This window comes from Ostrea edulis, chromosome 4 (genome assembly GCF_947568905.1).
Source record: "Ostrea edulis chromosome 4, xbOstEdul1.1, whole genome shotgun sequence".
Lineage (NCBI taxonomy): Eukaryota > Metazoa > Mollusca > Bivalvia > Ostreida > Ostreidae > Ostrea > Ostrea edulis.
The window spans coordinates 30,509,868-30,537,662 of NC_079167.1; the positions used below are offsets into that span (position 1 = coordinate 30,509,868).

Below are 27,795 nucleotides of genomic sequence, written 5' to 3' on the forward strand. Positions count from 1 at the left end.
TACCCGTACTTAATTGTTTATATTGTCAATTATCTTTCAAATAATTTTATTTATTTTTACAAATTGAATTCTTATATATTGTGTCATGTAATGAATAGATAAATTTATTGTTGCAAAAAAGAAGAAAACCAATCTCATAAAAATTCCAATGACAAGATTTCTACTGCTGGATGATATTGATCAAAGGTTACACAGCACTGAGAGAGTAACGGAATCTAGCCATGCTTGAGCTGAGCGATTACTCACCCTCCGCTGTGAGTACAGGTAGACTGACTCATACCTCCATATTGATCCCACCATTATTTATCCTCAGAATCCTATTGATTTCCAAGAACCTATAGAGGAAATGTCAGGGAGTGAAATGTTTAATTCTGTCTCCCACGAGCTTGATAATGTCATACTATATATACATGAACATGGTCAATTCTTCTCCCTGTTTGAATACAGTTGCCAAGGTCTGTAACTATTGATAGTGACAAACCACCACCCCCAAAAAAAAAATTGGCATAAAATATTTCTTGGGAGAATATTAGTGAATTTGCAAGATTTCTCTTTTTTCTCTTATTGCAATCTGAATAACAGTAGGTAATGTGGTTTGTGCATGGACACGACTTGTACAGGTATATTATGACCAGTAGTGTACTCTTAATGCCTTCACCTTTTTTTTTAGGACTGTATACTGATTTTTCAAATTGCTTCAGTTATTTTTCTATTTATTACAATGGGGGGAAATGTTCCTTCTTCTTTTTTCATTCCAATTGGCAATAGAATGTAGTAGAATCCAAGAATAATGAATCTCTGAGGAAAATCTGATCAAGACATCAATAACATTCTCTCTCAATCCAGAACAAATACAGCTTTAGCATTTTACGAATGGGGAAAAAAACTTCTAAGGAGATATTGGAAGTTTGTGCAGCAGTAGGCTGTTGGGTAATGTATTCTGTATGACTAGGGTATGAGTCATATAGTCTGCAGTCCTGCTCGGCACTCGGAAGCTCCGCACCAGAGAGAAGGAAAAAGTGCGTTTGTAGGCTAGGTTGTGCAAGTCTGGATAAGATTGAGAATAACGGAGGTTCCATGTGAATACATTTCCTCAGTGTTAAAGCATGATCAGGTAGGGGAAGTTATAAGATCTATGGAAAATTTTTGATGTTCGAGATCAGTATTTGGTGTTGAGGTTAAAATTTGTCTTTTGAAAAGATTTGTTCGAAATGAAATTGATGATGTGTCTCCATATGTAAACGTGATTTTAATCTTTTTAAAAGTCTGAGACACTGAATAACAGTTTAGAAATACTTCTAGCATGACTAAAGCAGACAGACATTTATATGTAAATTAAGTTGCTTTTAAAAATTAATTATTAAATAATCAATTCATAGACAAAATGTTCTGTAAGTAGGCTAGCATCTCATTGTTGAGAAGCAATTAATACAAAGTAAACTTCACCATATGTAAAGGCAGATCATTTACAATTGAAATGGGTTATAATTTTTCATGATGGTTTGTAGGAACTTGCATTGGCATAAGTCGCATTACGTTAATGATTATACTAAGTCAGATTATTTACTGAAATCAGCTCTAACATTCAGATAGAATATTGATCATGGTTAAATTACCTAAATTCTGATCCTTTTCCCGTTGATGACTTTAATGTATGTCTTATTGACTCATTATTTTATCATAATGTTAATTTTTGTCATACATGTATTTAATCATTCTCTTATGCAGTGTTATGTATGGAATGAGAATTACAATATAAATTTTGTAGTCCCTTGTACTAAAAACTGTAAATATTTTTAGCTCACCTTAGCTGAAAGCTCTTCTGATCACCCGCTGTCCGTCTGTGGAGTTTTCACATTTTCGACTTCTCCAGAACCACTGGGTGAATTTAAACCAAACTTGGCAAAAAGCATCCTTGGGTAAAGGGGATTAAAGTTTGTTCAAATGAAGAGCAACATCCTTCTCCAAATGGAGATCATAATAGCAAAAATACATTAAGTCTGTCTGTGGAGTTTTCACATTTTTGACTTCTCCAGAACCACCGGGTGAATTTAAACCAAACTTGACAAAAAGCATCCTTGGGTAAAGGGGATTAAAGTTTGTTCAAATGAAGAGCAACATCCTTCTCCAAATGGAGATCATAATAGCCAAAATACACTAACAAAATTGTTATTTTTTAAATTCTCCAGAACCAGGCGACCAATTTCAACGAAGCTTTGCAAAAGCATACCTAGGTGAAGAGTTACAAGTTTTTCAAATAAAGGGTCATGCTCCTTTCAAAGGGAGATAATCACAACAATGCAAAAATACAGTAGGGTTATTTAAAAATCTTCTCAAGAACCACTGTGCCAGACAATGAAAGCTTCCTGATCTAGTGCAGATTCAAGTTTGTTAAAAATCATGGACCCCGGGATAGGGTGGGGCCGCAATAGGGGATCCAATTTTTATATGCTGATATACATAATATATATATATATATATAATATCAGGGCTGAAATTAACATATGTCCGTCAGTCTGTGACTGGTTAAAAGTCTGGCGGACTGACTGACATTTGTTTTAGTCAGTCCAATGGGACTGGTTAATTTTCTAACTTCAGCATCATTTTGGAAAATATACTTAATATGAAATTTTATACACACATTTGGCATGCTTTGATCTGTAGATATCAGATGAATCCGATTCGTAAATATAAATCCCACATTTAAGTGTTACAATATTATCTGAGGCATATTGAATTTAATTTCATTTTAATAACATTAATGAAATATTTTTAATTATTTCCGGAAAACTCTGTTGGACTGGTAAATTTTCCTGCGGACTGGTTGAAATTATACACCATCAGTCCGGCTGAACTGCATTTGGTGACATAAAAAGTTAGTTTCAAGCCCTGTATATATATAGATACATAGATAAATATAGATAAATACATTGTATGGGAAATATCTTGAATATTACTTGAACTATTTAGAATAAGGCTTTCATATTTTGTATATACATTTCTTATGGCAAGACCTTTCATGTGTGTGATCTTGTGACCTTGACCTGAAAGTTTGACCTTTTTTAAATAAAAATCTTACTAATTCAGTATGTCCTGAAATTTCTAAGGTAAATCTTTCATATTGCAATTGTAAGTTGTGCGTTAACATTTGATCATTTTTAACTTCTTGATATTAAATTATCATTCCAGTTGTTTTCAAATTTGGTATGAAGTATCTTTTGGACAAGGGAGACATAAATTGTAAATATCAGGACTCCTGAACCCCAGGGGCCTTAGGGATGGGGCAAAAACTGCCAAAATTTGACCAATTTTCCAAAATCCTCTCAACATGCAACCACACATGTATTTAAAAAAAAAAAATAAATAAATAAATGCATAGTAATGTAGAGCAGGAAGGCCTCTACCAAAATTGTAAATTTCAGCATAGAGGTTCTGACCACATCCGAAGGACTGTTCCATTTAGCCACCTCCTATGACAAACAAGGGCTACTGGGGACCTATTCTAGCATGAATCCCCAAAGGATAACTGAAATAGAAATTTATGCAATAAATTTGAAGACAATACATTTAAAATCTTTTTTGTTCAGGCAATCTGAAAATGTTGAATCCAAATTCTGAAAAATGTTGAACACTGGGATGGGTAAGACCCTTTTAGGAACAAGTAGTCATTGTTTCTTGGTCGTCTGAGGAAGATTTTTTTTATGCCCTATTGACTTTTAACAGAAATGAATATGTCGTGTATCTATTAGTATTGTTTGTTGTCTGTTTATATCGGGGAAAGATTAAGAGTTCACTCATGAACCAGCATCACAAAAAAAATTCATGCTCTTATCAGGGATCGAAATTAACCTTTTTCACTACTGGCAAATCTTAGCTAGGGGATTATTTTCCAACTAGCAAAATTGAGCTTTTACTAGCATTTCTGTTTTACAGGAATTTACGAAAACAAGCATGTCTATGTCAAAATATAGGGAAAATCTTTAAAGTGCAATAATAAAAATAAGATTGAGAATTCTTTCATTTACCATTTAATGAATTATCAGACAACATACATGTATCATTGGTGCATGGTGAGGGACATAGTACCTGGTACACTTGTGTGGCGTACTCACTGTCCAGAGATCTACCACCTATTTACAACATCATGTGGTTTGAAATCTTAGAAGACTGTTGCTGCCAATTCAAAACTTTTGGAAATTTCATCCTAAAAATCTAGTTGGGGGGGGACCATAGACTAAAGCAGTGGCACTAACACTTTCATGTGTTATTTCATGTAAACACAGACGAGATCAATATGCTTGCTATTTAAATCAGACGCCCGAATTGTGGTTGAGGTAGCTAGGCCATCTTCGACATCACTAAGATGACCTTGGCTTGGCCTAGATTAGTTATTTATTCGATCCATGTTTACTTTTTCAATACTTTTATATTCATTCTGTAAAGCATCTCTATGCACAAGACAAAATTATTGTAAACTTCAAAGTACAGCCAATAAACCTTGTTTTGAGGAAATCCGGGAAAAAGATTCTTCTTTTTTTTTCACTCGCAAAAAGTTGCGTTCACTTGTGATTTTTCACTCGCAATTTAAATTTTTTACTTGCATTTAATGAGTATTTCTCGTTGCCTGGCTCTTACATTATCTTCTGCACACGTCAGATTGAAAATGTGTTTGATATAAATTGATAGATTGAGCAATCTATAAAAACACGTATTTTGAAATTCAAGGAAGTAATGTGATTTTCAAAATATATATTATTTGGCTAAAAATGCACTTTTACTATTTTGAATACATTTATTTATATGTACATGTATGTATAATACAAATATATATTCCAGTAATATAAATATATATTGTCAACTTTGTATATTTCAGGTGCAAAATCAACCAGTGCCTTTAGAATCAGAATTCATCCATAATGTCAACAGGTAAAATAGAAATATGCAGTACATACAGTGTTATGTGTAGGTACTACAGAGTTCCTGAAACACACCGGTCCACCGGGCATCCCCGGTAAATTTTGAATGGGACCGATAAAATTAAAATTTATCGGTCAAAATGTCCGGCAGTTTTTATAGACTGTATTTAAATGAAGAAAATATTTCAACAAAACATTTGATTTAGCCGTAATTTTATTAGATACAATAGATAAATATCTGCGTAGTTTTTAGCTCACCTGAGCCGAAGGCTCAAGTGAGCTTTTCTGTTCACATTTTGTCCGGCGTCCGTCTGTCTGTAAACTTTTCACATTTTCATCTTCTTCTCATGAACCACTGGGCCAATTTCAACCAAACATGGCCAAAAGCATCCTTTGGTGAAGGGCTTTCAAGTTTGTTCAAATGAAGGGCCATGTCCCTTTCAAAGGGAAGGTAATCACAAAAATAGGGTGGGGTCATTTAAAAATCTTCTTCTCAAGAACCACTGGGTCAGAAGAGCTGAAATTTACCTGAAAGCTTCCTGACATATTGCAGGTTCAAGTTTGTTCAAATCATGGCCCCCGGTGGTAGGATGGGGCCACAAGGGAGGATCAAAGTTTTACATACAAATATATAGGGGAAAACTTTAAAAATCTTCTCAAGAACCACTGAGCCAGAAAAGCTGAGATTTACATGAAAGCTTCCTGACGTAATGCAGATTCAAGTTTGTTCAAATCATGGGCCCCGGGGGTTGGATGGGGCCACAATAGGGGATCAAAGTTTTACATACAAATATATAGGAAAAATCTTTAAAAATCTTCTTCTCAAGAACCACTGAGCCAGAAAAGCTGATTTTTACATGAAAACTTTCTGACATAGTGCAGATTCAAGTTTGTTCAAATCTTGGCCCCCGGGGATAAGATGGGGCCCCAAGGGGGATCAAAGTTTTACATACAAATATATAGGAAAAATCTTCTTCTCAAGAACCACTGAGTCAGAAAAGCTGATTTTTACATGAAAACTTTCTAACATAGTGCAGATTCAAGTTTGTTCAAATCATGGCCCCCAGGGATAGGATGGGGCCCCAAGGGGGATCAAAGTTTTGCACACAAATATATAGGGAAAAACTTTAAAAATCTTCTTCTCAAGAACCACTGAGCCAGAAAAGCTGAGATTTACATGAAAGCTTCCTGATATAATGCAGATTCAAGTTTGTTCAAAGCATGGGCCCCGGGGGTTGGATGGGGCCACAATAGGGGATCAAAGTTTTACATACAAATATATAGGAAAAATCTTTTAAAATCTTCTTCTCAAGAACCACTGAGCCAGAAAAGCTGATTTTTACATGAAAACTTTCTGACATAGTGCAGATTCAAGTTTGTTCAAATCATGGCCCGGGGGGGGGGGGGGGGGGGGGGGGGTCAAAGTTTTACATACAAATATAAGGAAAAGCTTTAAAAATCTTCTTCTCAAGAACCATTGGGCCAAAGAAGTTGACATTTACATGAAAGTTTTCTGACATAGTGTAGATTCAAGTTTGCAAAGGGTAGTTTGGGCCATAATAGGGACTACTAGGTTTTACATGCAAATATATATGGAAAGTCTTCAGATATGGGCCAAGGTGACTCCGGTGAGCGATGTGGCCCATGGGCCTCTTGTTTTTTTAATCTGGCGGATAACTTTGGGAGTTTTTCTTTTACATGCGTCGGACGATTTCCTATTTGATTTTAACATTTAAACATGTGGCCGATCAAATGGACATCGGCAGGTGAAGGTGTAGCTGCAATAATCTACCCCTATCCGATTTTTTATGCCCCCCTTTAAAAAAGAGGGGGCATATTGTTTTGCAACTGTCGGTCTGTAGACCATGTGTTGTCCGCTCAATATCTTTCGACGCCTTTGCTTGATAACAACCAAACTTGGTACAGGGGTTGCCCCTGGAGAGTAGATGGTCCTTATTGATTTTCAAGTCACATGGTCAAAGGTCAAGGTCAAACTGCTGGTCTTTACCCCATGTGGTAGACCATGTGTTGTCCACTCAATAACTTTTTACCCCTATGCATGATAACTACCAAACTTGGTACCAGGATTGCCCTTGGAGAGTAGATGATCCCCATTGACCTTCTGGTCAAAGGTCAAGGTCAAACCTCTGGTCTTAAGCCCATGTGTTGTCCACTCCATATCTCTTGACCCCTTTGCTTGATAATAGCCAAAATTGATACAGAGGCTTTCCTTTGAGAGTAGATGATCCCTATGGATTTTCAGGTTACGTGGTCAAAGGTCAAGGTCAAACTGCTGGTCTTAACCCCATGTGGTAGACCATGAGTTTTCCGCTCAATATCTTGAGAACCATTCACTTGATTGTAATTTCATATGTGGGTTGGTTATAAAAAGAAGAGAAACCCTATTGTTTTTCAGGTCAAAAGGTTAAAGGTCAAGGGTCAAACTGGACATAGGAATATACTGTCTGTTCAATATCTTGAGAACCCTTTGCTTGACAGACATCAAACTTGGTACACTGGTACATCATCAGAAGATGACTGCTAATGAATTTGAGGTCACATGGTCAAAGGTCAAGGGTCAAACTAGACATAGGAATATACTATCCCTTCAATATCTTGAGAACCCTTTGCTTGACAGACATCAAACTTGGTACACTGGTAAATCTTCAGGAGTTGATGACCCCTATTGATTTTTAGGTCACATGGTCAATCCACTCTTGACATAGAAAGATATTGTCTGCTCAATAATTTGAATTGATGATACTACTCTCAATTAAATGATGTGTGTGTGTATAACCCTTTTCAATTTTGCACCATGGGGGCATATGTGTTTTACAAACATCTCTTGTATTTATGTATTCTGACGTTTTGGGTATAGGGCTACAATTCAATAGGATCTCGGTAAAAATAAATTTTATGAATAACCCCGACATCGTATTAAACCAGAAATTTAGGAATTACCTATGTTTGGAAATTTTAGAGAAATTGTTAAGATCAGTAAATAGGGCTGAAACGATTCAGGTACCTCACGGTTCGGTTCAATTTTCGATTCTTAGGCCACAATTCGATTATTTTCGATTCAGATCAATAGTTGTCAAAAACTCTAATAAACAATAAAAAATATACACAACTTTCATGTTTTTATTTCATTTTCCCCCTGAAAATCATCGTTTTCAACAACGGAATATGGTCTTTATTATATCACATGCTATAAAATATCCAAGATCATTGGTAATTTATTTCTGTGAAACAAATTCTACATACTGCCGCAGTTCCGTTCTCTTTAAAACCAAAATGCTTCCATACAGGGGACCTTAGATTGCCGGAGGGTTTTTAATCACGATTCCCGAGTTAGTGTCCGCCATTTTTGTTGTAATCAATTGTAAGGTAAAAACCAAATCTGTGTTGAATTCTTTATTTCCGGGAAAAAATGTAAACATTAACCGAATCAAAATTTGAAGATATTGAACCGAATGCCGTGAATCGCGGTTTGAGTGAACCGCGATTAATTGTTTCAGCCCTATCAGTAAAACAACTCATGCCATCATGGGAAAGTAGAAGCTGTTGTAATTCAGCTATTTCTATATTCTTGGGATGACTTATAACTTATATACATGTACTAATATTGATATTGAGAAACTGAAGGATAATCATTTTTGATGTACATGGCAGAGAAATTTATGTATAACAAAGTATATTTCTTGTCAAGAATCGGGTGTGAAAATCAAAGGAGTATTCAAACATTTATTGAAATGTACCTGATGCACAAATGTGTGTAGTCTCGTTATTCACCTAAATAAAATTATCCATACATATAGATGAGTATTATTTCAGTCTTAAATACAGTATTTATGGCAGTTTCTATTGTACAACTGTAGATATAGGTACACAAAGGCTTATGCTGAGAATATCACACATAGGTATAGGGGGGAAGGGTCATTGTTCTCACTTTGCATGTACCTGTCTTCCAGCAGTAAATTGTTTTTGTTACAATTTCCACCACTCCATTTAATTTTACAGAAGAAAATTCTTGACTGGACTATCAAATTTATTAAATCTAATACACATTATACATGTCATAATTTTTTATCAAGATTTCCTTAAATATCTCAAAAATGCATATGATAATAGTTATCTGTGTACTGGTGACTTTCGAAGGCTCGAAGTTCTTGAACTCTGGAAGTGAAATCATGGTCCCAATTTTTGTCTCTAGATATTTACTCTCAAAGTGAAATTTGGGTTCTGTAAAACATTTCATTGTTTTTTCACTCGATCTCAAGAATTGGTGGACCTTACCTGGACCATAACAGTGAATGCCTAGGGATTAGCTCAGCTGTGTTAATTAGATGAAGCTGGGTGAATAGTTAATTGTTTGATTGGTCAGTTTAACCCTCCCTTTGCGTTTTGTTTTCCCTATTCTAATTCAACTATAGCCAAATGTATGACTTGTTTGGTCTTGACAGCTAGACATAATTTTGAGAATAATTTAGAGACATATGGCAAGGAAACATTGTTACTTATTAGAGTGTGTGCTTTGGTAAAGTGACTGAAAATTGTGACGATTTTGCTCTGTGTAGTTAATTAATGACTGCGAAACTTTGTTTATATACAAGGTCCAGCTTTTGAAGAACCTTTCAGTCAATTTTTTTTGTAGATTGTGTAGGACGTTTCCCTAAGACAAGGTTAGGGAACCAATACTTATTGTTATTGGCATTTTTATAATGCTTAAATCCTCAAAATTTGTTAACAGAATTCATTTTCGGAAAAGGTTCTTGAAGTCAAAATATCCAATTTCGGGCGAGGGCCACCCCCTGATCTGATCTAGGGGCAGCGCCCCGAGATACCCCCAGACGCCCTTCAGCTTTTCCTATCTCTGTAGAATCATGTCTGGTTTTTGAAATGAAGTCAATTATCTAAAAATATGAAGGACAACTTGTCAAAATGATACAAGATGTCGTAATATTTGTAGTCCGGTTGCTATAAAATCTTAACCATCATGACGATAGTGGTCGGACCTTTCATTTTCGGATTTGACTCGACCTAATAGATCTCGCGAATTCTCAAAGTTTATCAAGGTCCCTTGAACTTCGAGTTATCAAGAATCCATGTAATCTTTTTCAATTCATTGATTTTGCATCTTGCTGTAATAACCAATATCCATGAAATACTGTATTTTCCCTGAGGGCCTATGAACACCCAAGTGTGCTTACTTACCCCCAAGGCTAAGGGAAATAGCACACCAGGATGTCCACAGGCCTGATGATAGGTGTAATTATATAACCTGCTAGTAATTATTTGTATTGAAAATATAGTGTTGCTGAATTTGAAACTTTATGTTCCATTAATATTAGATGTTATTTTTGGAAAGTGTCATAATGTCTCATTTCCTGGAAGTGGCTGTGCTCATCAGTCAAACAGGTGTGAACAGTCTTGAATTAACCAGATAAGCTTTCCTCAACATAATAAGTTTGATTGGCATTGTGAATGTCATTGTCAAATGAACCACAACATATTTTTAAGGTAAACCATTTTGAGAGTAAAGAAGTAGGTACAGTTTCTAAAGTCATCTGGCCCAAAATATCGATGATTTCACTTCGAGCTCAAACCCTGGCATTCAAATAAGGAATAGATTAGCAAACCCAAAATTCGCTCAGTTTGATCAGTAAAATGATTTTTGTTATATGACGAGAGCTTGAAGTTGGTATAAATTTGCAAAAATTTCATTTTCATTGAAAATATCCACAAATTCAGGTGGTTTTCCTCTCAGAAAACATACAGCGCATGCGTCGAGCAAATTCATATTGAAGCATATTTTTCATCTTAAAATGATATACAATATGTATCATTTTCATTTTGCTCGACAAATGCGCACATCTTTTCCTTAGCAATAATCTGTATGATATTTGACAGTTTTCAGGCTTATTTTGAGAAAAAGGCGGGAAATGTCTTATTCATGATGTCATACTGCTATCCATTTAGGAATATAATTCTGATTTTGTTGATATAATATACCTGGCATATATTTTACTTTCTTAAAACGCTGATTAAGGTTAATTCAAGACACATTTTATAGAGAGAAAAATTTTGGGCCTTTTTATGTATACAATCGTACCTTGTTCTTATACTCTAGGTTGTTCTTTGCATAATAGCTGTGCTAATATATTTGTCTATCAAAACTTTAAAAACTTAAACTTTTTTTATACATGTCAGATTATCCATTGGACTTTTCGGATAGCAAAAAACATAATGCACCTTAACCAAAGTCCAAAGAGAGAGGTTTGTGATTGTTGGGTGCATTAAGTACAGGGTGCCTATTTATATACCCAGACATCGCAAGCTTCCATTTAATGTATACACTCAGTGTACGCCAAGGGTATGTCAAACAAATTTACAATCAGTCCTCTTTATTCCGTTATCAAACTGAAATGTTTGTCTATATAATGTCAGATTGAAATTGGCGCGGTCCTATGAAACATGTACTGTCCCACAGTCTCAGATGCCCTGTGTATGCAAACAATCCTTGGCGTGCACTGTATGCTCTAACACCAATTTTGCTTGCAGTAAAACAGATTGATGCTTGTTTGTAACCAAATTAGAACTACTGGAGTTTTAAAAGTTTTTAATTGACTTAAAATTTTACCTTGTAAGTAAGGAGTCAAAAAGTCAATTTTACCAGGTCTCCATCATATGGTAAGAAAAGGCTTCTGAGTGATACCTCATTACAAATAGTGTTTGAGCTTTAGCTAACAAACCAAAGGATGACCCCTCACCTCCTATTGTTTTGTGGTCAAATGGTAAGGTCACCAGCTCATACAGGTAATAAATGATCTTGTGGATAAAATTGCCAGCTTTACAGGAAAAGTCTTCATTAATTATTTCAGTTTTAAAAGCCTAGAGATCAGTAGCTGCAATAATGTAGCCCTCTCTGATTTTTTTTTTTTTTTTTTTTTTTTAGGGAGAGGGCTACAACTCCTTAGGATCTCTGTAATGGTGCAAATGCGGGAGTGATTCACTCCCGCAACATTTGCGCTCATTCTAAACATTTCCTGACTTTCTTTACGTAAATAAAATGATATTCTATGTTTCTTAGTCAATATATAAATTTACAACCTGCAACTTTAGATTTGTGAGGCTCTATTCTACCGTTTTCAGCAATTTCGATAAATTCCAATTTCTCGATTCATATTTGTGCGCCATGTTTGATGTACTGAAGTTTCAACTTCCGGTTGTCAAGTCATTTGCATATGCCATATAAGGTAGTATTTACATCAATGGACAAGTATGGAGGCGAAAGCTATTTCGTCGGTATTGAAAAGGTTTGAATTTAATATCAAGTTAAAAGCCGAACAGCAGAGTGTAAATTCTTTCTGCAACAATATCATTTTCCTTTCTTTGTCGAAGTGGCTCGAGTAACTACATTTTCGCGCTGATTGTCAATGTTTAGGCTTTTCATTAGATCCACCTACGAGATCTCGCGATAACAAGCATGGCGGAGCAGACGAAGAATTTTGCATGCTGTACATTATATTTAATGAAAAACACCTTTATTAGACATGCCCGAGCACAAAGTTGGTACTCCTTTTGGTGTAAACAACATTTGGGACTAATACACAGAGTTTATTATCGGTTATCATTAAAATTATTTTGCACCATTACGGAGATCCTATGGAATTGTAGCCCTATCCCGAAAACGTCAGAATAAAAAAAAAATTGGATAGGGCTACATTATTGCAGCTAAGAGATCAGATATAGCTTGAAATGGAGGTATGCTTGTGGAACAATTATATATCTCCAAGTAATGGCTAAGTTCAGTCATTGTTGATTTGACCTTGATATAGCTTGGAACTTGACCTTCCCCTTTCATGAAGTCTTTTTCTTGTATAGTTGATAACTTGTGATCAAGTTTATAGTTGTTAGCTGGCAGACAGAGACAGACACCAAAAAGAATATTATACATTGGATCAATTTTTATACGCCCGTCGAAGACGGGACGTATTATGGTATGGCTCCGTCTGTCTGTCTGTCCGGACCTTGTGGGCAGGATACAGACTGAACCATAAGCCCTAGGACTTTCCAACTTGGTACATTTGATCACCATGATGAGAGGAAGACGCCTATGGTTTTTCAAGGTCAAAGGTCACGTTCGTAGTATCACTTATTAGGGAAAACTCGTGGGCAGGATACAAACCGAACCGTAAGCTCCAGGATATTATAACTTGGTATATTTGATCACCATGATGAGAGGAAGATGCCTATTGTTTTTCAAGGTCAAAGGTTAAGGTCGTAGTATCACTTTTTAGGAAAACCTTGTGGGCAGGATACAAACCGAACCGTAAGCTCCAGGATATTATAACTTGGTATATTTGATCATCATGATGAGAGGAAGGTGGCTATTGTTTTTCAAGGTCAAAGGTTAAGGTCGTAGTATCACTTTTTAGGAAAACCTTGTGGGCAGGATACAAACTGAACCGTAAGCTCCAGGATATTTTAACTTGGTATATTTGATCACCATGGTGAGTGGAAGATGCCTATTGTTTTTCAAGGTAAGAGGTCAAAGGTCAAGGTCGTAGTATCACTTATTAGGAAAACCTTGTGGGCAGGATACAAACCGAACTGTAAGCTCCGGGATATTCTAACTTGGTATATTTGATCATCATTATGAGAGGAAGGTGCCTATTGTTTTTCAAGGTCAAGGTCGTAGTATCAGTTACTAGGAAAACCTTGTGGGCAGGATACAAACCGAACCGTTAGCATATTTATGAAGTAGCGCATTCTTAGGCTATCCCTCTTTATATCTTGATATTCATTTCTACAAGCATAATAATGAATTAGCTCACAGAGGACAATGCTAACTTCACTAAAATATGAATCCCATTAAAATATGTTTTCCTTGAGCAAAATCTACTGTCGTATTATGCCACGTTGGCGTTGCTCTTGTTGTCTTCTTAGTGTATAGTGTGTATCTACAGATCAAATAACACCAGTCAATTACTTCTGCTTTGTATCACAGGCAATTGTATCGCTTGGATTCGAATTTACTGTTAGAGACTAAAGGTATAGAACACTAAATATAGGGTACCCAAGTTAACCGATGTAAAAACAATATAAACCAAATGGTATAAAATTCTACACTGTATTCTGATATATTCTTACATAATCAATCTACATTACTACCAAACTTCATTCCAAAATTCTGTATACTTCCCAACATATATGCAAAAATAAATTGGGAAAAATGCCTATTATTTTTTGGTTGATTTTAGCTGGGCCCTACCACTATACGACTAAACAGAATGATTGAGCATTGCAACAAGATATTACATAGAATCTACAGCATCATATATATCATCTTTAAATTGAATTTCTTACCACAATTCATAAACTGAAGTCCGTAATAGCTCCAAGTGACAGAAAACCGTCTGTACTTTCACTTACCACTTGGGATACCCTATATTTAGAGTTCTATACCTTTATTCTTTAATAGTAAATTCGAACCCAAGCGATACAATTGCCTGTGTTTTGTATGATATGAAATAGTGTCATTGTGTGTCAGAATGACATGACTCGGGTTTGTTAGGTAACTCTTCGTTTTAGTAGTGGGTTTGTATTTTTTTCAAAATTGAGTTGGATAAATTTGAATGAGTCATTCTTGCTGCAACAAATCAGCAATGTTTTTAAGGTCCAATTTAAGTTTCACATAGGCTAACTGTAAAAATTTACATTTCCATGTTGAATTGTGATGGTTTTGTTTTACGTAGTCTTGGTGAGTGTATTTGGTAGTACTGTTATCAATGTTTAATATAAAATTTGAATTATCAACTGGTACAAATTTATTTAGCCAGTGTGACAAATAAAGTTGATTTTAAACTATGAAAGAGAAAAGTTTCAGATTTGACTATACGTCTCAGTCTGATAGTCGCAGACAGAAGTTAGAAAGTACATCAGTGGTACTAATGCAATCAATGTTAATGGTTTGGGCTGCAGGCAGACATGTGCAGTATGGAATGTCTAGACGTAATGTCTCATATTGATTTCTTAACATCCTAGGAAAAGTAACACTGCTAAATCAAATATTTGAAGGATGGGGAGCATGCATTCTGATCCAATAGAGCCTGTCGTTCATGTGAATTTCAGGATCAACTTGTTGAATGGCGAAATGTATCAACATATTAAATTGAGTTTTCAATTGCAGTTTTCTTTTGTTTGAACATCAAATTTTTTCATTTCATAAAAAATATCATAAGTAAAGTTATTATTCGTTGAATGTGCAACAGTTACAGTATAGTTTTCTTCAGGACATTTTGTCATCAGTATCGGGGTTTCAAGTCACATCCTTGTTTGTCAGCCATTGTTATTGAACTTTATCAGTTGATGGAAGTTGTTGCACACAGCAGAATAAATGATATGATTCCAGAAAAAAACAGTAAAAATAATTATTATAGCATTCTGTATCAATATTCTAGTGAAGCTTTTTGACATGGCATTATTATCTACAATGAATCTATTGATGATTCTAGATTTCAAACATAGAGGCAATATATTTGTCAATAAATATTTGCTGAGTGTGTGTGGGTGGGAGGGGGGTAGCAGTTGGATTTCTTTGGTTTGAGGGAATTAATTCCTGAATGCTGTGTAAGCAATTGTGTTCCATTCTTGGAGAAAAACTATACTAGTAGGCATTGTATACATTTGTGGGGCCAGGCTTGTGAATTATTGATGAAATATGTTTAATGATTATAACTGTGGTTTTAAGTCCATGGTAGGAAGCTAATCGTGGTACTCATTACCCATTAGTGGGATTGTACTGGCAGTAGAGTATAGATCAGATATAGGTCGGTTGGTTGTTGTAATGATGGGAGAGTTATTTTGTCATTAGACAATAGCTCTGGGATTTTTATGAAATGTGTGAATGGAAGTGTTTGTGATGGCAAAACTAGGATGAGCCTTGATGTTATTTTGATCAATATACTGCAATTTTTGAGAAGTGTTCAACATTTATAAATTGTGTCAAAAATGGAAACCAACACCTTGAGGTTTAAATTACGGAAGATTCTCACGAGTGGATATCATATTCAACAGGGTCTGCATCCAAAAGTATAAACTTAAAATAAATAGATCACCAACACATCATAAGAATGCATTATTGAATTTATTTGGTTTCTGGTTTCAATCTTGGGGCAGTTGTCATCAGAACAATTATACATGGAATGAATTCAACTGAAGTTTAAAAAAAAAATGTGGCTAACATTGCAAGGACCTACATGCCTTCACAGTTCATCTGAACAAATTTTCGATCATACCAACAAAGCTTTGCTTATAACATACAACAGTTTAAAACACATCACAATCTGCTTCAAATTGTATCATATCACGGACTATTCTATTAATGCATTATATAATATCAATTGTAAATGTACTATATCTTTTATATAAAAACAATGTAAACTAATAATATTTGTATTGTTAAGCAATTCTGCATAATGTACACAATTTTTATTGTTTATAGAAACATCAGCTGTATTTTATGAATTAAGATAGAACCCCATTTCCTCTCTCTCTCTCTCTCTCTCTCTCTCTCTCTCTCTCTCTCCCCATAATTTGAGATTTAGGGGCACATAGTTTTTGGTCTGTCTGTCTTTGCACAAAAACTGTAACCTAGGCCATAAAATTGAAGAGTTAGTGGTAGGGCTTTCATATTTCACATGTATTCCTTGTGACAAGACATTTCTTTTAATACCAATGATTTTGACCTCATGACCTTCACCTTGGAGTTTGACCTATTATTGAAAAACTTTAATCTTATCCCTAACTTTTGAATGCTTAGTGATGGGGCTTTCATATTTTACATGTGTATTCCCTCATGACTAGCTGCAATAATGTAGCCCTCTCTGATTTTTTTTTTTTTTTTTTTTTTTTAGGGAGAGGGCTACAACTCCTTAGGATCTCTGTAATGGTGCAAATGCGGGAGTGATTCACTCCCGCAACATTTGCGCTCATTCTAAACATTTCCTGACTTTCTTTACGTAAATAAAATGATATTCTATGTTTCTTAGTCAATATATAAATTTACAACCTGCAACTTTAGATTTGTGAGGCTCTATTCTACCGTTTTCAGCAATTTCGATAAATTCCAATTTCTCGATTCATATTTGTGCGCCATGTTTGATGTACTGAAGTTTCAACTTCCGGTTGTCAAGTCATTTGCATATGCCATATAAGGTAGTATTTACATCAATGGACAAGTATGGAGGCGAAAGCTATTTCGTCGGTATTGAAAAGGTTTGAATTTAATATCAAGTTAAAAGCCGAACAGCAGAGTGTAAATTCTTTCTGCAACAATATCATTTTCCTTTCTTTGTCGAAGTGGCTCGAGTAACTACATTTTCGCGCTGATTGTCAATGTTTAGGCTTTTCATTAGATCCACCTACGAGATCTCGCGATAACAAGCATGGCGGAGCAGACGAAGAATTTTGCATGCTGTACATTATATTTAATGAAAAACACCTTTATTAGACATGCCCGAGCACAAAGTTGGTACTCCTTTTGGTGTAAACAACATTTGGGACTAATACACAGAGTTTATTATCGGTTATCATTAAAATTATTTTGCACCATTACGGAGATCCTATGGAATTGTAGCCCTATCCCGAAAACGTCAGAATAAAAAAAAAATTGGATAGGGCTACATTATTGCAGCTACCTCATGACGAGCTTTCTTTTTGGTACATTGTACCATCTTTTTGGTACCAAAATTGTTTACCTCATGATCGACCTTCAGTTTGAAGTTGGACCTACTTTTGTAAATCTTGAACCTTGGCCATAAATTTTGAAAGCTTAGTGATAGGGCTTTCATATTTCACATGTGTATTCCTTGTGACAAGACTTTTCTTATGGTACCAGAATTACTTTAATGCTCCATGGGGCATCTTGTTTTTTATTTAAAAAAGATTAATAGTAAATCAATTCATTCTTATTTATATACCAATATCACTACTAAGCTCTCCATGAGCCATGCACTTTGTTGACAACAAAAGATATCACTGAAATCAAATCGATAGATCTTATGAATTAGATTACAATAAAGAATGATTCTTTCCTCTCTGCTGCTTGGATTCCCAGCCTGTAACTGGTTGAGCCTTTTCTTGTGCTTGAGAGGCACCAGCAATAATAAGAGAACTATTCATCAGATTCACCCTAACCAGAAATCGTTTGATGCTGTCGTTGTATGGAAAGGCAAAGGTGACGGTCCTGTCGTTGAATGTTGTGTCTTGGTGTTGTGTCACGTTGGTACATGACGATGTCACTGCTTTTGTAGTACTTGGCTTATATGATATGTCCATAATAGAGTGCACCAAATGTCATTTATTATTCTGCTTTGTATGTGTGATGAAAATTCAAATGCATATTTTGATTTTCTTCCATTGAACATTGCGTTTTGTACTTTTACAGTTGTCTATGTAATCTTATATGATTTATACATTGCATGGTAACATTTTATCAAATTGAATTTGAATCTAGAAAAGATGTTACATTGATTTCATAGTTGTTGGTTGGTTTTTTTGTTGTTGTTTGTTTGGGGTTTTTTTTCTTCTTCTTTTTCTTCCTTATCAGTTCAGGCCATTTGAAAATAAATGTTTAATCATTTGTCGTATTCTGTATGTATATATAATAGAAGGCAGTTGCATCAACTCTACAAAATACATTTTGATTGATTGTGTTGGATATTGCCATTACACTGTTAGATAAGAACCGTTGTGTTTGATTAGGTCTACAGAGAAGCACTGGTGGAGTGGCCTATGACTACATCTTAAAGCCAGCTGCTGATATAGCCCCGAAAATCTCTTCCCCTCCCAAGGAAAAACCCCTCACCCATAATGAAATCTTCGAAAAACTGCAGAAAGCCGAGGCCAGGAGACAGGTAGGAAGTTTAAAGGTGTTGAGTGTTTTGTATTTTCTCATCCATCATCTACTATTACTGTCAATGTTGATGTGTGTATTCGTGAGCTATGAACTGAGATTTTACTTTAAACTAATCATGCCAAGGTTGGGTGTTGTGTTTTGGGATTTTTTAACAAAAACTTTATGAATAATGATTATATTTTCTATACAGTCCTTAGAGGCACAAAAGTTGGAGTTTGTTGCTAAAGAAAAACAAAGACTGCAAGAGGCCTTGATGAAATCTCAGAAAGAGGAGGAGGAGAAGGCTAAAGCTGCCCAGATCAAGCTTCGACGTTCCATGGAGATCACAAAGGAGAATCGAGAACAGCAGATACAAAGTCTGCAGGAGAAACTACGAGAGCATGTACGTTGTCTTTATTAAGTTGATGTCCGATTTCTGGCTTCATCCGGAAATTATAGTGTTTTGATTTTGTGATAAAAAAAAAACATTCTGAATTGTTGTCCTTGTGGTGTGATTGTGGTAGAGGTTTAGTGTTATAATTGTTAATTAGTTTTCATTCACACTCACTTATATATCTATGTTTAAAGTACGAATGTTTTGAAATGCTCCTCACCCCCAAATCTCTATCTCCTCAGCTGTCCAAAGTACACGAAGTGTGTAGAAATAGTGAAAGTATGAGCAAAGAGTTAGAGGAAAGACTTATTCAAAAGTATGAGGCTTACGAAGAAAACCGCAAAACCCAGCTTCAGTCTGTTGTGAAGCGCCTACAGGACCATGTAAGGAATCGAGACTTTGTTCAGAATTTCACTAACTCTTCATTTACATTCCAGCACAATTTTACTATTTTTGCTTCTAACAATGGCTCTTTGCAAAAGTGCTTCTTGGCAGATAAAAGCTTATTTTACAAAACTAAGCTTCATTGATTTCAGTAAAGGAATTCATATCCTGTGTATATATGATTTCATTATATTCCCCAGGCAAAACATATTGAGGAAGTATGCAAGGCTAGTGAGAATATGAGCAAGACCTCTGAGGAGAAAATTATCCAGAAAATGGAGAATGCCCTAAAGAAGCGTGAAGAGCATTTTAAAGCATTGCAAGAGAGACTGAAAGAACATGTAAGACATTGGCTTGATAAATAGTCCAGTCAACATACAGTTTAATCTCAAACTAACAGCAACAGATTAATATTTTTGGTTTGGTCTAGGATATTATATGGGTTGAAAGGGCATGGTTCCTGCATTATTTTCACAACTGCATTTTTAAAACATTTTTGTCAGGAACTTTTAATGTGCACTTGTTTAAAATCTGTTTAAGGAGTTGTAATTGTTTAAAGACAATTTTCATTACAGTGCCACCGAAAATATTTGCAACTTGATTCTCTAATGATTAGTAATATAACTGTCTTATATTTTCATTTGCATATTAGAATATAATTCTATAGACAGAGAAGACGAAATGAGTTGTAACAATTAACGTATTTAATGATTGTCATCAAAATTGTCTTCAATAATTCTCCTGAATCATTATGTAAGATTATATAAAGTTTTTTAAAATAAGATCCATACCATACCTTCTAATATTCAAAATTCATCTTTTCAAAAAAAAAATTCATGTTGATTTATGGAGTTAACTTCCTTTATCGGTACTAATAAACATTTACAAAATTCTACTACATTAAAAGAGGGCAACTTTTTCATAGGATTGATCACGAGTTTTCCGAGAAAATTATACATAAATATTTTCTTAACTTTTTAGTTGCAGCTAAATTTTTGATAGATCAACTGGACTAATATATCCTTATTTCATGATTTTCACTTGCATGTACATGTTCACATACAAACACAAATTCATTAGATAGAATATAGGACATATTTCTTCAAAAGGTTTCTGATATGTCACACTGGAATTAAATTGGACCCAAAGCCTAAGACTATTTTTATCAGCCAAAACAATAATAATTTATGAGACCAACTTTGAATAGTCCATAGATGAATATCTTGGAGAGATATATATATATATATATACATTTATATCCAAATTATTTTTTTATACCCCACGCAACGAAGTTGTGAAGGGTATTATGTTTTTGACCTGTCCGTCGGTTCCCTTTTATTGTCAGCGCAACTCCTGAAACCGCTCAACAGAATTTGTGAATCTATATAGTTAATAAGGACACACTGTGTATATGTGTTGAACTTAGAATTTTGAGCCCATCTGTCCTGTTCTTGTCAGCACAACTCTGAGACCATTCAACAGAATTTCATGAAACTCTGTAGTTAATAAGAACACACTGTGTAGACGTGCATATTCCCAGGAAATTCTGATTCAATAATTTTTCTTAGAGTTATGTCCCTTTTGAATTTTGAGACAGCTATCCTGAATTTTGAGCCCTTCTGTCCTGTTCTTGTCAGCACAACTCCTCTCAGACTGCTCAACAGAATTTCGTGAAACTTTTTAGTTAATATGGACACTGCATATTCCCAGGAAATTCTGATTCATTAGTTTATCTGGGAATGTCAAGCCCATCTGTCCTGTTCTTGTCAGTGCAACTCCTCTGAGACCGCTCAACAGAGTGTCGTGAAACTTTGTAGTAAATAAAGACACACTGTAGATGTGCATATTCCCAGGAAATTCTGATTCAATAATTCTTCTGGGAGTTATGCCCCTTTTGAACTTAGAATTCTGAGCCCCTCTGTCCTGTTCTTTTCAGCACCAATCCTCTGAGACCACTCAACAGAATTTCTTGAAACTTTGTAGTTAATAAGAACACACTGTAGATGTGAGTATTCCCAGAAATTCTGATTCAATAATTTTTCTGGGAGTTATGCCGCTACTGAACTTAGAATTTTGAGTCTGTCCTGTTTTTGCAGCAATGTATAACATTACCATTCATTATGTGAGGCATTGTCAAGCAATGTTGAAACGTGGGATATGTGAGCTTCTCACCTGCTTTCTTTCATTTTAAAAATAACAGTGTCCAGTATAAGATATTAAAAGAAATGATATAAACAGTACATAAAGTTAAAAATTTAACGCAAGCGCTTTCATTTCATAATCCTCAGGCATTACAATTTACTATTTTAAATTATATATACAGTCAAAACTGCCAAAGCGACCCACTGTATTAAGCGACTCACTGTCGTATGTGACCATAAAAAGTTTCCGATCACCCCTCTCATCTATCACTCGGGGCCTTCCACTCCCGGAATCATTTTTAACACTTCCTTTTTGACGGATTTTATTCAAAACTCATCCAACGGTACTTTGCTGGATTCCTAATGATTCACTAATTTTGTCATTAAATCCGTTTGAAATAACAATCCATTCCTTTAGGTCTTTTGACAATTCTCTCTCAATCTTCGACATTGTTTTCATTCGATACCTTACCGGAAATTGTCTGCTACCTTGAAGTACTAACAGTTCCCCACATAATTCGTACCTTAGTTAATTCGCACACCTGACATTGCGACCTAAGCTTACTTTGTTGTGTGTCAGCAATAAAAATAAAATTTGAAGCGAGCAAAATTGTGATGGCATCAGCCATGTTTGTTGCAATACTTTTGGTCACAGTGCACAACCATGCATGAAGTGCCAAAGTTCATAGTTCCATACCCTTATATATTTCAAAAATAAAATTTGTTACTTAATTCCAAAGATAATTTCTGTTATAAATATTGATCTTGTTCACAAAAGCATTGATTTTAAAATTTAATTTTTATAAGTGAAAAAAAAAATAGCAATAAAAAATTTGTCAGATTACAAGATCTGGTGAGAAATTTTGTGGTAAATATTGTAATTATGTCACATTTTGAAAAATATATTTCAAATGCCAAACATTTCATTTAAATCATTTTTCATTGGTGACCATTTTAGGTCCATATATAATATTGACTGATACTTCAAGCACTCTCAAACAACACAGTACTTGTACATTTAAAAACCTTTGTTAAAATCAAATGTTGTCTATTTAGATGTTAGATTTCCATAGTAGAAAATGTTCTAAAAATACTCATCATACAAAGTGTAATGTTAGATACATACTGGTATTGATCAATTTTGTCCCATGTTTTAGGAACGCAAGATTGAGGAAGTGAGGAAGAACAAGATGAGCATGTCTAGCTGCTCCATGGAAGGAAGCTTGACCTGTTAGACCCCTGGCAAAACGATCACAAAGGACCAGCTTCTGTTGCCTAACACTTCATCTTATGATCATCAGAATGCACAGAAACCTACAGGATCAAAGGATTTACTCAAAGACAATAAACACATTCTTTAAGCTAAATTGATCACTGATGTATTATCAAAGAGAATTAGTTATTGAGATACTGATATGGTGCCATCTGTTGAAAGACAACATATTTTGGAAATGCATAGGCAGTATGAGTGCTTTTAAAATAATAGTGCTAAGTATATACAGAGTTGCTTTGTTGTATTGGTAATGAGTTTGGTGTTGCATTTTTCATTCAACTATGTATAAAGTTAATGCTTCAGTAACAAGAATGTCTATTCTTAAAGGAGAGAAACTGTTATGTACATATACTGTCACAGCTACTGGACTCCTTAATAGACATATTGTACCTGAAAATGATGGATTCATCAGCGATGTTAATGGATGAACTGTTTGGGGTTTTTTTTTTCATCATGGACAATATTGACAGAATTGAGACTACAACATGTTTAGTGGATAGTCATGTAATGCATGTATATTTCCTGTTCATCTTATCAACGTGTTTGTATAATCTATTTGATAATATTTAGCACTATTTAACATTTTTATGCTTAAAACTAAACTCAATTTTTATTAGTTTGATATATACATTTATAAAGCATAATTTTCTTCTCAGCAGCTTCCTATTTCAGTTTATTGAAGGTTGTTTGCAGTATTTTGTAAAATATTTAGAATGTGAATCATTAGATATTCGATAAATAGTGCAAATTTATTGCTTTGAAATTTGAAAGACAATGTGAGACCTGTTGAAGTATTGCTTGTAAACATTGGAGGTTTAACTTTGCTCATGAAATCAATGAACAGTGAAGATACTCAGTACAGTGCGGTTAAGACAGAATGCAGCCATGTTGTGTATGGATGGAAAGTTCTATTTGGACAGCTCAATCAGAATTGTTAGGTTTAGTCATATTTTCTATGTATTTGCAATCTCTAAACAATGTGGAATTTAGTTTTAGCTTTTGTAATGTGGCTTGTATTAATTAATAAAGCCTTATTGTAGAAAGTTGTATTACATCTCATTTGAAATCTACCAGCAGAATAATTACTGCATAAAGAAATGCAATGTTCACCAAATGATTACAACCCCAACATACATCATGACCACCAGAATAGGCTTACATGTAAGAAAACAAGAGCAAGTCAACATCTGGTGAAAATGATAGTGTAGTGATCTTCATGTGGTTTTGTTTTAAGACTGTCCAAATCACAGTCCCAAGGGGTCAGGATGGAATCCTTTTGAAGATGACTATGTCCTACGTATCATCACTAGCCAAGTATCCGCAGATGAAAGGATACAAATTGTTTACACATAATACATTTTGCTAACCCATTCATTATGTGCTATGACATGGATCTTCATCTAGCTTTATAGACTATTTTGCCCAAACCATGAAATGGAAGGATACAAACATTTACAGAGATTTCTAAGGATCCAAACACATTTACATCGAGAATTCTGCAGATCATTCAAACATTTACTCGGAGGTTTCTAAGGATGCAATTATTTACACAGATTTCTATGGATACAAGCATTTACATAAAGAATCTTAAGGATGTAAACATTTACGCATATTTCTACGACTACAAACATTTACGTAGAGATTTCTAAGGATGCAAACATTAACCCACCCCCAAGTAGTCATTTTAACGATCGTGCAAGAGAGGATGTAGAACCTAAAGGATCTTTCTCACTGAATTGGAACTTGACAGTTATACATGACTGTGCAATACAATAATCAATTTATAAGAATAATCCTGGGCTCGAACAGGATGACCCCTGAGGCTGACCATGTATCAGAATTCATGACGCAGGGACTACATTCCCCTACATAAAGAGGATTTGTAGAGAGATCGCATGGCCATTTTTTAAATGTTTTCATACCGCTCCCAGGGGTTAAACGAAAGGTGAAGATAACGAAGTGATCAATCTCGTAACTCCTGTAATAAAGCAATACAAAATGACCATTGAATTTTTGTTTCTCTTCTCCCATGGAAGCAAAAATACAAGTTTTAAACTATTTGCAAGAAGTTGCCATGCCTGAAATAAACCTTGATGCGTGCCCTTCTTTGATGGGTTTGAAACTGAATGAAACGGTGCTTTCATTCTAAGTGGTAGATGTCATTTTTAGGGTTGCATCCCTCCATTGAACGGAAATGGTACCACCTTAGGTCACAATCCTCCCCTTCCTTTCAAAATTCTATTTATCCATCCCTGCAACCGGCCAAGATAGTATATCAGTAGCAATAACCGCGGCATCACGTAACTATACATCGTGCAATATTTTAACGTATATAAATTACACAAGATATTGAAAGGGGGGGGGGGGAGCTAATCACTATGAATTGCCAAAAGAAGTTGGCGGCAGAGACATACTTGATTTCTTACAATCAGCCCCGTATGGAGATGTAGACCGCTTGGCAGATATTCACGGAAATATATACGATAAGCTCATGGTCACTATCAAAATATCATAAAAACACCCAGGGCCGTAAATTACATGGAGGCGGAGGAGGCAGCTGCCTCCTCCAACTTTTGAGCCAAAAAAAATTAAAATTTAAAGTTCATTAGAATTTATGTTGTTTCCAATAACTAAGAACATGATACCTCCCTTAAAAAGCATTCCAAATCTTTCTTTTAGAATGAGTTAGTCAAGTAACATCTTAGAAGGCCCTAGAATCAAGGATTTTGCACGAAACGTGTTCAGTGTGCACAAAATGTGCTCAGCGTCTGGGGGCCTGGGCGGCCCCCCAGACCCCCGCCTAATTTCCTGCCTCCTCCAAATTGAAGGTTAATTTACGGCCCTGCACACCAGGTAGGGAAAGGGGACGAGATTGTCAGAAATGGAGGAAGTCCTACAACACACAGCGGGATGATCAAGAAAACGCTGTCAATAAACTTGAAACAGTCGTTGGACAACGTGAAAGCCCTTGTGATCGAGTTGGAAGGAAAACTTTCCAAGACAGCAGCATAAGACATTCTACCAAGAGCGCGCGCTAGATTCCTTGAATACACCTGTAGATGTCTGATATCTGCATTGAAACAACCTCTGTACATAGCATGTATTGAAGTTGAGGCAAAGTTACAGTCTTTTAATTAATAGTGAGAAGAAAACCCCTCACATGATGGTTCAGGAGCTCAAGGACTTAGACAAAAGCAGATTTACTATGATTCCTGATGTGATTTCACAGTATGTGAAACGTTCCGCCATATTACTTCATTCGTGAAAATATAAATGAGATATCTGAATCGCCCCAAAACCAACAAGAGACTGATATTCTTGTAATTCACAATCAGAACTTAATTCAAACAGAAGAAAGGGCAAGAATGCGGGGCTTGTTTCGGGGTTTGATATGTTTTAAGGACCAGGAAAAGACAAACGATTCCATCACATCCTTCTATACCCCAAGGACGGCAAGATCCGCCACAGAAAAATAGAAATACTTGCTCTGCTCGTAGTGCTGCAGCCGGTTCTTCCAGTTATGATGCAATTCTGAAAAGCAAACTAATGAAATTCCCCTCACCGTTGGTGACAGAATATTCTGAAGATGATATAGAACTACCATAAGAATCATCTTGTCGTCTGCCAAATCCATTACCCGTCAAGGAATTCTGTGTTGATAAGGCCGAAACAAGCAGAAAAGCGGAAGATTGCATGCATTCAGTGATGACGAACGATGATTCCCCAGACAATTCAGTAAATTTATATTGGAAGAATGTGTAACATTAAAACTATAGCAAACACGAGTTACTATTCTCGAAGTAGCAAAGAAAGTCTGAAGGACAAGTATAGTAAAACAAATTATGGGAGATACCGAGGACGCGAAGGAATAGACTATCAAGGAAACGATATGGGTGGTACCCCATCAGTGTCGTGTCCCTCAAGTAAAACTCACAGTAGAATTCATGATAAAGTACATTGTATCTAAAATATAATATTAAATGAAAAAAGAAAGATTTTAAAACATTGAAAGTTGTTATCGCATGTTATTACTTTATATTTACATTCACTGAATCTTTTCTCTTATAATTCTTTTGACCCCCGCATTGACCGAGAGGTTAGAGCCTAAGTCGTTAGAACAGGTAGGATAGTTCCATCGCCAAACGCTCGGCATCAGGTGTGAATGTCACGGGTCCCCGAAGGTGACCTTAAAAACGGATGACCCGTGTCACAGTAGGTGCGGCACGCTAGAGAATCCTCACTGCTCAATGGCCGCAAGCGCCGAGCATAGGCCTAAATTTGAAGCCCTTCTCCAGTTTTGGTGACATCTCCATATGAGTGAAAAATTCTCGAGCGAGACATTAAGCAAGATAAAATCAATCAATCAATATATTTCTTTTGAAATTGACATTGCTTTCATCAAAGACTTTGAATACATGTTTGTTGCAAACTAGTTCGATCCGGTTTTTAGTCCACATGTCCGCGTAATCATTACCAAATATGGAGCGTTGTTAAGGTCAAAGGGTGTATTGACTGTTACGTTTAAGTAACGAATTTGTCAACGATATGGTATAATTTTAGTACAATTTTGTTTATATTTTCAAGAAATACATAAAAATCGAAATAATAAAATGTCTCTCTTTGTTGCTGTATTGGGGGATGAAGGTAGCAATCATTACAGAAGAATTTGCAAAATTTTGCGGTAAACCCTATCGTTACGACTTTAAATAGAAATAACGAATGAAAAATAATCAAAACGCCCCTTTCTTTGAAAAACAGCATTGTCCTTGTAGTTTTTGGCTGCGTCT

At 35.4% G+C, this 27,795-nt stretch overlaps 1 protein-coding gene across 4 annotated transcripts in view; it reads left to right on the forward strand.

Annotated features, from left to right (window-relative positions):
• LOC125671741 (stathmin-3-like) overlaps positions 1 to 24,051 on the forward strand; it is a 29,965-nt gene extending 5,914 nt beyond the window's left edge. The window contains exons 1-8 of one of the 4 annotated variants that reach the window (XM_048907616.2): positions 941 to 1,114; positions 4,874 to 4,926; positions 18,037 to 18,156; positions 18,684 to 18,835; positions 19,028 to 19,219; positions 19,453 to 19,593; positions 19,795 to 19,935; positions 22,893 to 24,051. In XM_048907616.2, coding sequence (XP_048763573.1) covers positions 4,917 to 4,926; positions 18,037 to 18,156; positions 18,684 to 18,835; positions 19,028 to 19,219; positions 19,453 to 19,593; positions 19,795 to 19,935; positions 22,893 to 22,970 — 834 coding nt within the window. In that variant the 5' untranslated portion in view covers positions 941 to 1,114; positions 4,874 to 4,916 and the 3' untranslated portion in view covers positions 22,971 to 24,051. Of the gene's footprint in view, positions 1 to 940; positions 1,115 to 4,873; positions 4,927 to 18,036; positions 18,157 to 18,683; positions 18,836 to 19,027; positions 19,220 to 19,452; positions 19,594 to 19,794; positions 19,936 to 22,892 lie in introns of those variants that run through there. The other 3 variants (XM_048907617.2, XM_048907618.2, XM_048907619.2) reach the window with 3 other exon arrangements.
• Positions 24,052 to 27,795: the final 3,744 nt, after the last annotated feature.